Source organism: Ranitomeya variabilis, chromosome 7 (assembly GCF_051348905.1).
Source record: "Ranitomeya variabilis isolate aRanVar5 chromosome 7, aRanVar5.hap1, whole genome shotgun sequence".
NCBI classification, from domain to species: Eukaryota; Metazoa; Chordata; class Amphibia; order Anura; family Dendrobatidae; genus Ranitomeya; species Ranitomeya variabilis.
Window position 1 is genome coordinate 80,501,548 of NC_135238.1, and position 10,061 is coordinate 80,511,608.

The following is a 10,061-nucleotide window of genomic DNA, read 5'->3' on the forward strand; positions in this document are numbered from 1 at the left end:
AATCACAGAAGTTAGATATTGGTTCTCCACATCTTACCTGCAATGTTTCCTAAAGCCCAGACTGCCTGTTCACTAATTTGCATGTGTGGTGAGGATATCAGAGCTATGAAAGCAGGAACTGCTCCTCCATCGACCACTGCTTTTGTTTGCTCAGAGGTGCCAGAAGCAATATTTGTAAGGGCCCAAGCAGCTTCAAACTGCAACGTGCTGTTGTCATGGTAGCCCAAGAAGTCCACCAGCTTTGGGATTAGCCCAGCTTCAATAATGTCATTTAGTGGAGGATTCCTCTCCCGGGACAGCATTTTCCTGCAACAGCAAGTAAAGAAGTCAAACATTAGGCCATGGCTATACAGCGACTTTGGCTGGGAGAAGTCATGTGCAAGTAAGGTTCGATAGAAGTCCCAGCACAATACAAGCAATTGTGACCCAAGGGTACAGCAACAATCAAATTTAAAAAAATAAAATAAAAATGTGAGTTTGGACTTGTGCCTTGGTTGGTGGACACGGATGCAGTACCCTTAGCGCTCGCTCATATGAGCAAATTAATTGGACTAGTGCAATCTGGGAAAAAAAAAAAAAATTGTATTGCACTCAGACCAGTATACTCTGAGGCAGCTCACATTTGCGATTCCTGCAGACACCAGCAATGGAGAGGGAGAAATTACTCTGTCTCCTCTGCACTTGGGCTCAGATTCTCTCATGCCAAAGGATTGTAAGAGCACCGACACTCAGCTCACGCTCGCAGCAGGGCATCATTAACATATATCGCATGTGAAGCCCTCACATCGGATGCCATGAGCTAGTGGGACTCCGGCCCTAGGGATGAAATGCAACTCTATACATTTGTATTGTGCCATGATGTAGCAGCAGCACATGGTGTACCCAAGTCACACACCAAGTGTCTCCTTACACTGAACTGCCATGTGCAAGGGTTATGGAGTGTCACCCCCTTCCTCTATGCCCAGGCCCTGTTACCTTGCAGACTGGGTGCACTTCAGCTCAAGATCTGGGTTCCCAGAGTGAATTCCTTCAACTATCTCATCCAAGGAAAGGGGTGTCATCTAAGGTGGGGGAAACAACCAAGGCCCATTAGTGTGTGTAAGAACACATGTGAATTACCACATTATCTTGCATTGGTCAGTATGCTGTCAACTTTGCACACTGACCCATCCCATGCTCACAGGAATGAGCCCTATGGCAGCAGAGAAACGTTTTGCCTATACAGTACAACGTATGCGATTATTACAGGTAGTGGAGGATCCTACCACCTGCTGACTTTTCTGTTCAGGAGAGAGGTCCCCATCTTCTGGAAATGAAGTCACATTTCGTCTCTTAAGGATCTGCTCATCTTTCTTCGCCTTCCTGAGTTCCACACTGACTTCAGCTCTTCGGCGTCTTAGCTCCTACAATAAGACGCCGTGTTGTCAAATTACCAGGTTGATGTAGAGTCATTACCAATAAACAGCGGCTAGTTGGAAAATTCCTATGACATCATGGCTTCAGCCAAAAACATATATACACCCTCCCAACCTAATGAGCCATCAGCTAGCTCTGCTGCCACTGTACATTCCCAAGGTGACAAGCCATATGGCAGGACCGGTCATGCTGTCCAATCCTGTACATCCATGAGCATGTAGTCAGTGGGTGATCTGGGGGTGGACTATGACACGCCATGTTTGGCACCCATACATGAAGGCGTATACTCCGAGTATATACAGCATTGTTAAGAGACTGCCACGTCCAATATCACATGGCTGGTGGTCTGTAGGCCAAGCAGTAATGCTATCAATACCCTGATCAATTTAAGGGGGGGGGGGGTAGGTGTCTCAGCCTCTGCTAAAATCAACAGCACTAGCTTGCTCAGGAAATACCCTGTAATAGAGTGCAATCAGTCAGAGCGGGAAGAAGAGGCATGAAAAACCTGTGAGTGTAGGAGAGTGCAGTCACTCAGAGAGGAGGCTTGCAAAACCTGTGGTGGAATGATGCACTGTGGTGCTCCCTAACCCTTAATTAAATGCAATTTTCTGCAGAACATGTGGATTGGAATGAAAAAACCACCAATATTTACAGGGGCTGTGCGCTCAGGTTATCCTCAGTTTGGGATACAGACTCCATTTCAGATATTAGGCATAGGGACTACAGAATGGTGGCATGAGAAGGCCAGTTTCTAGGGTTGGGCATCCATGTTTAAGGTGGTAGCCTGACCATTTTGACAAACCTTAGAGAGCAGACAGATTGTCGCGCGGGTGGTAATGGACACACTGTATAAGACTCTTGTCTGTTCTGGGTTAAGTTCCTAATGCCGCATATTTCCACTGAGCAAAAATAAGAGCATTATAGTTCCTGCGGAGTATGCATCTTTATGGTGTACTCACCAAAGGCTCATGTAACCCATAAATGATCAGTAAAGTGGTCCAAGCCAAATACTAGGAAGTAGGAGAAAAAGCAGCTTTATTTAGCACACGACATACCAAAGAAACCACAGCATCAAAAGCCAGGATGAAAGCACCGCTGAATAATCTGGGACAGGATATTACTGTACCTTAGATCGGGGAGAGGGGAATACAATGATCATCAATAGGGATGTATGCACAGGCAAGAAACAAGGTCAAACCAGTTGATGCCTTTACCAATTTCGTAAGCGTATTACTACATGTCAAGTAGAAGCAGCGGAGGGTTTTCATTTTGGCTTTTAGGGTATGTGCACACGTCAGGATTGTTTGAGGATTTCCCCAATAAAAACGCTATAATACTGCATAAAAAAACTGCATACATTAGGCATCCTATTATTTAGAATGCATTCCGCATTTTTTGTGCAAATGTTGCGGTTTTTTTTCACAAAAAAAACACACTCCGGAAAAAGAAGCAACATGTTCATTATTTTTGCGGATTTCCCATTAAATTGGAGTGTCAGGAAAAAAAAAAAAAAAGGCACAAAAAAAAACCCACGCCTGCGAATTTCTGGCAGAAATATCCGGATTTCGTCAGGAAAATTTATGCAAGAAATCCTGACGTGTGTACATACCCTTACAGGCATTTTTTTTTGACCACTCGGTCAGAGGAGGAAGCAGTTTCAGCTGTAAAGGCTACACAGCCAAAAACCTATAGAAACCCTTCCATGGATAATACTCCAACATAATTGTTCCTCCAGCAGACAGTAACAGGAGGATAGACGCTGTATACATGTAAGAGGGTGGTGCTGTTATGGACAGTAAGGAACCCGCTGTCACTTTAAGAGGCTGCACCCCCTTGTCTGGCGTGATGGAATGTTCTGCTTCTCCCCTGCAATAGTCGGTGTGATGAACTAGTCTGGCAGAGTGCAGGTGTGGAGCTGGAGCAGGGTGTGTGAGCTGAGGCTGCAGCAGAGAGGACTTTTTGTGCTGATAGCTGAAAGAACAACTGTCCTGACATAGCTGCAAGAGAGCCAGGAAGATACAGAGAAAGATTTACAGTTTCCAGGAGCATCCCTAGGTTCCAGAAGCAAGGAGAAGACCATGCTTTACAGAGCTGACAGAAAGCAGTGCGTACCACCATATTAGACTGCTGGGGGCCCCTTGGGACTGGAGCCGATTCTCCAACATCACCGTGAGTTTGTTCCCGTTTGGTGCACCTGTTAAGGCCTAGTGTAGGCTTCAATAGTCAGTACACGGGAGCCGTGTGGCCTATTTAGTAAAGGCCAGGGAGGTTATACGTAGAGTAGCATCATCACTTGGTTATTGTTTACATTTGCTGGTTAGACATATTTTGAGTCTGTAATAGTTGGAGCACCGTGCTGTTTTACGGGAAAATATCGTTTATAACTCTTGTAAATTGTCTTTTGCCATTGTATACCCCTGTTTGCATCCTCCTCATTCACTTCATTCCTTGCCTTCCAATAAATCTACCCTGTTGTTTGCACCTCATCTTGTGTATAGTAGGCTCCCTGCACCATGGTGGTCCCCCGGCCATCGCTTCATACTCACAACTGTGTCTTTACCCTTGTTCTTAAATTTCTTCATACGATCATCAGAGTCATTTGTAGGCGGCATCTTATTAGTCACCTGTACTATAGAAGGAAAAAAAAAAAAAAAAATGTATATTAGACACTATTCTAATGCAGATATCTGCAGCAGTGTAATACAGCAGAGTTCTCATTGGGATTACTCAGTTCTTTATAGAAGAAATACTGGATTGTTAAAGGGAACCTATCCCCCTTTTTTTCAATTTGAGATAAAAATATGGTTCAATTGTGCCTGAGCTCTGCTTCACATCAGCACTTTTCATATCTCCCCCCCCCCCCCCCCCCGATTCCCAATCTTTGTTTATAAAATACCTCTGTATTCTCTCCATTTTTGTATGTAAACTACCCTGGTCCGATGGGCAGGGCCTATTCACCATCTCTCCCCCCACTCCTCGGCGTGCTTCTTGACGTAACGAGATCCGTGTATAACACAGATCCTGTTTATTAGCATCCTGGATAGGACCTGTGCACAGTATATACCGTATGGGAATAAACATACTGGAAATAGGAGGAAACCAATATGGCTAAATAGAGCTGTAAGGGGCGCAATAAGGGACAAAAAGAAAGCATTTAGAGAATTAAAGGAAGTAGGTAGTGATGAGGCATTAAATATAGAAAATTAAATAAATTCTGTAAAAAGCAAATCAAGGCAGCAAAGATTGAGACAGAGACTCATTGCCAGAGAGCAAAAATAATCCCAAAATATTCTTTAACTACATAAATAGTAAGAAACTAAAAAATGATAGTGTTGGCCCCCTTAAAAATAGTCTGGGTGAAATGGTGGATGAGGATGAGGAAAAAGCCAGTATGCTAAATGACTTTTTTTAATCAGTATTTACAAAAGAAAATCCCATGGCAGCCAATATGACTAGTGATAAAAATTCCCCATTAAATGTTACCTGCTTAACCCAGCAGGAAGTACGGCGGCGTCTTAAAAAGAACAAAAATTGAGAAATCTCCGGGCCCGGATGGGATACACCCCCCCGAGTACTGCAGGAATTAAGTACAGTCACTGATAAACCATTATTTTTAATCTTTAAGAGTCCATAATAACAGGGTCTGTACCACAGGACTGGCGCATTGCAAATGTGGTGCCAATATTCATAAAGGGGACAAAAACTGAACTCGGAAATTATAGGCCAGTAAGTTTAACCTCTACTGTGGGTAAAATCCTGGAAGGCATTCTAAGGGATACTATACTGGAGTATCTGAAGAGGAATAACCTCATGACCCAGTATCAGCACGGGTTTACTAGGGACCATTCATGTCAGACTAATTTGATCAGCTTCTATGAAGAGGTAAGTTCCGGACTGGACCAAGGGAACCCAGTGGATGTAGTGTATATGGACTTTTCAAAAGCTTTTGATACGGTGCCACACAAAAGGTTGTTACATAAAATGAGAATAATGGGGATAGGGGAAAATATGTGTAAGTGGATTGAGAGCTGGCTCAGGGATAGGAAACAAAGGGTGGTTATTAATGGAGCACACTTGGACTGGGTCGTGGTTAGCAGTGGGGTACCACAGGGGTCAGTATTGGGCCCTCTTTTTATCATTTATTAATGACCTTGTAGGGGGCATTCAGAGTAGAATTTCAATATTTGCAGATGACACTAAACTCTGCAGGGTAATCAATACAGAGGAGGACAATTTTATATTACAGGATGATTTATGTAAACTAGAAGCTTGGGCTGATAAATGGCAAATGAGCTTTAATAGGGATAAATGTAAGGTCATGCACTTGGGTAGAAGTAATAAGATGTATAACTATGTGCTTAATTCTAAATCTCTGGGCAAAAACAGTCAATGAAAAAGACCTGGGTGTATGGGTGGATGACAAACTCATTCAGTGGCCAGTGTCAGGCAGCTGCTACAAAGGCAAATAAAATAATGGGATGTATTAAAAGAGGCATAGATGCTCATGAGGAGAACATAATTTTACCTCTATACAAGTCACTAGTTCGACCACACTTAGAATACTGTGCACAGTTCTGGTCTCCGGTGTATAAGAAAGACATAGCTGAACTAGAGCGGGTGCAGAGAAGAGCGACCAAGGTTATTAGAGGACTGGGGGGTCTGCAATACCAAGATAGGTTATTACACTTGGGGCTGTTTAGTTTGGAAAAACGAAGACTAAGGGGTGATCTTATTTTAATGTATAAATATATGAGGGGACAGTACAAAGACCTTTCTAATAATCTGTTTAATCATAGACCTGAGACAGGGACAAGGGGGCATCCTCTACGTCTGGAGGAAAGAAGGTTTAATTATAATAACAGACGCGGATTCTTTACTGTAAGAGCAGTGAGACTATGGAACTCTCTGCTGTATGATGTTGTAATGAGTGATTCATTACTTAAATTTAAGAGGGGACTGGATGCCTTTCTGGAAAAGTATAATGTTACAGGGTATATATATTAGATTCCTTGATAAGGCGTTGATCCAGGGAACTAGTCTGATTGCCGTATGTGGAGTCGGGAAGGAATTTTTTTCCCCATGGTGGAGCTTACTCTTACCACATGGGGGTTTTTTGCCTTCCCCTGGATCAACATGTTAGGGCACGTTAGGCTATGGGTTGAACTAGATGGACTTAAAGTCTTCCATGTTATGTAACTATGTAACTATGTAACTATGTAACTATGTAACTATGTAACTATGTAACTATGTAACTATGTAACTATGTAACTATGTAACTATGTAACTATGTAACTATGTAACTATGTAACTATGTAACTATGTACAGTTTCTGCACGTGCGCATTGAATTGGGCTCTCGCGCCTTCACAGTATGCTTTGCCCAACTGTGGTCAAAGAATAAAATCACTATTGCGCATGCGCCTGCATTTTTCATTACGTTCTATGCCCCCTTGCATGGCAAGACAGGCCAATTCAATGCGCACGTGCAGAAACTGTACGGGATCTGTGCTGTTCACAGATCTCGTTATGTCAAGCACACCGAGGAGCAGGCGGAGAGACGGCGAATAGGCCCTGCCCATCGGACTGGGGTAATTTACATACAAAAACATTACAAAGGTATTTTATAAGCAAAGGTATTTTATAAGCAAAGGTATTTTATAAGCAAAGGTATTTTATAAGCAAAGGTATTTTATAAGCAAAGGTAGGGAATCGGGGGATATGAAAGGTACTGCAGTAAAGCAGAGCTCAGGCATAATTGAACCATATTTTTATCTCAAATTGAAAAAAAAAAAAAAAGGAGCGACAGGTTCCCTTTAAAAGGAAACTGGTCATCTGATTCATGCTGAATAAACCACAGGCAGCCTAACAGAGCCTGGGAGAGACCTGTCAATCACCTGGATCAGAGCTACACAAGGAAAGCAAAAAATAGAAGAAACCCAGTAACCACAAAAAAAAAAAAAAAAAAAGTGTAATTAAAACATGTTTTTCCACTAAGAATAGCCTCAGACTAATCTCATCTCCAGCCATGTTCCTCCCAGACAGATCTAACCATTTACCCAGAAATGGCAGTTTTTCATAGAAAGATACCTGGTCACACTCCTGCAACCCAGCTCATGTTTGATGCCCAGAGTTTGGGCAGAATAGAATGTAAGTCCACAAGGACAGGGTCCTCTCCCCTCTGTACCAGTATGTCATTGTACATTTGTCTATGATACCTATAATCCTGTATGTAACCCCTTCTCACATAATGATAAAACCATACATACTCTCACAAAGTTTATAACTGCAAAAAAAATAAAAATAAATAATTTAAGATCTATAAAGGGTATGTGTCCACGTTCAGGAAACGCTGCGTTTTTGACACAGCGCTGAGCCGCAGCGTCAAAAATGCAGCGTCCAGATGTTACAGCATAGTAGAAGGGATTTAATGAAATCCTGTCTCCACTGTGCATTAAAAAACACATGCGTTACATTTTTTCAGAACGCAGCATGTTGCTACAATGAGCAAAACACGCAGGAACACCGCAGGTGACCTGCCAGTGACCTCAGGTGCATTTTTGGTCAGGATTTTACCTGCATAAAATCCTGACCAAAACCTGGAGCAAACCTGACCGTGGACACATACCCTTAGGGTATGTGTCCACGTTCAGGATTTTATATCAGTATTTGTAAGCTAAAACCAGGAGTGGGTGATAAATGCAGAAGTGGTGCATATGTTTCTGTTATACTTTTCCTCCAATTGTTCCACTCCTGGTTTTGGCTTACAAATACTGATGGAAAATCCTGACCAAATCCTGAACGTGGACACATACCCTTACAGTGACTGTTCATACTGCTTTTTGTGTGGTATATTAGGGTATGTGTCCACGTTCAGGAAACGCTGAATTTTTGACGCAGCCTTGAGCAGCATACATAAAAAACGCAGCGTCCAGATGTTACAGCATAGTGGAGGGGATTTCATGAAATCCTGTCTCCACTATGCAGTAAAAGACGCATGCGGCACACCCAAGAAAACTCACATGCGGCGCGTCTTTTAAGAACGCAGCATGTCCTTACATTGCAGAAAAAACTCAAGGACAACGCAGGTGACCTGCCAGTGACCTCAGGTGCAGATTTGGTCAGGATTTTACCTGCATAAAATCCTGAAGCAATCCTGAACGTGGACACATACCCTTACTAAGCAGGCAGCCAGAGTACAAAATAGCATGGAACATACAGATAGAGAGACCTCATTTATAGACCGAGCTGTTTTACATCATGGTTCAGCCATTGTGTGCAGTCAGAATAGATACAGATATCTCATAGCTATCCAGATATGACAAAGTTTGAGGCATATTTGCCCCTCATCACCCAGGCCTAGCCTGCAGTCCCACCACACACCTTACCTACCCTACACTACACAGCACACCAGCACAAGCCTTCTACACAGGCACCTGGGCCTCCACCTTATAAACCAGCAGGGTGTGGTCATTGCTCCATGAAGCACATCAGCTGCCGAAGGGAAAAGCTGTATTATGTAATGCGGCATCACAGCCTGAAAGGCTACTTTCACACTAGCGTCGTGCACTGCACGTCGCTATGCGTCGTTTTGCAGAAAAAACTCATCCTGCAAAAGTGCTTGCAGGATGCGTATTTTCTCCATTGACTTGCATTAGTAACGCAGTGCGACGCATTGCCACACGTTGCAACCGTCGTGCGACCGTCGCCACCAAAAAACGTTGCTTGTAACGTTTTTTGGTGCGTCGTTCCCGTCTTTGCCGGAACTCCGCCCCCGCCTCCCCGCACCTCACAATGGGGCAGCGGATGCGTTTAAAAACAGCATCCGCTGCCCCCGTTGTGCAGTGCATTCACTGCTAGCGTCGGTACATTGCAACGACGCAATTCGTCGTGCGTCGTCCGACGCTAGTGTGAAAGTAGCCTTAGGCTACTTTCACACTAGCGTCGGGTGACGTCCTTCGCAATGCGTCATTTTGTAGAAAAACCGCATCCTGCAAAGTTGCCCGCAGGATGCGTTTATTCTCCTTAGACGTGCATTAGCGACGCATTGCGACGGATTGCCACACGTCGCATCCATCGTGCGACGGATGCGTCATGTTTTGGCGGACCATCGGCACAGAAAAACGTTCCATGTAACTTTTTTTGTGTCATCCATTTTCGACCTCGCATGTGCGGCCAAAACTCCGCCCCCTGCTCCCCGGAACTCACAATGGGCAGCGGATGCTCTGTAAAACTGCATCTGCTGGCCACGTTGTGCTACATTAACACACTGTCCGTTGGGCCGACGGTTTGCGACGGCCCGTACCGACGGACTAGTGTGAAAGTAGCCTAATACCAGGGCTCCGCCATACCAATACATCCCACAGCATTCTCCCAATGCCTTCATGTGCTTCCTATATACAGTCTTGTATCTTTTCCAATAACTGCAAATCATGTGATTTTTTTCCTTTATGTTTTAAATATAAAAACTTTTAGGAGATGTTTAATTTTTTTACCCTTTCAGACCACGTTCCCACAAATGAGGTTTTGATGAGTGTTTGATGTTGCAGATTTTCTGCACTTATTAAGGAAATTAGGTTACTTGCATTTTTTCGTTACGTTTTTGTGAGCGTTTTTTTTCCGCTGCGTTTTTTTGTCTCTATGTCTCTT

At 43.6% G+C, this 10,061-nt stretch overlaps 1 protein-coding gene across 2 annotated transcripts in view; it reads right to left on the minus strand.

Moving 5' to 3' along the window:
• The window catches only part of KPNA7 (karyopherin subunit alpha 7), a 30,428-nt gene extending 21,574 nt beyond the window's left edge, over positions 1 to 8,854 (minus strand). Inside the window, exons 1-5 of one of the 2 annotated variants that reach the window (XM_077275359.1) lie at positions 8,806 to 8,854; positions 3,963 to 4,045; positions 1,269 to 1,403; positions 976 to 1,061; positions 38 to 306 (exon numbers count right to left, since the gene is read on the minus strand). In XM_077275359.1, the coding sequence (XP_077131474.1) occupies positions 38 to 306; positions 976 to 1,061; positions 1,269 to 1,403; positions 3,963 to 4,028 (556 nt within the window). In that variant the 5' untranslated portion in view covers positions 4,029 to 4,045; positions 8,806 to 8,854. Of the gene's footprint in view, positions 1 to 37; positions 307 to 975; positions 1,062 to 1,265; positions 1,404 to 3,962; positions 4,046 to 8,805 lie in introns of both variants that reach the window. The other variant, XM_077275358.1, reaches the window with a different exon arrangement.
• Between the last annotated feature and the right edge of the window lie 1,207 nt (positions 8,855 to 10,061).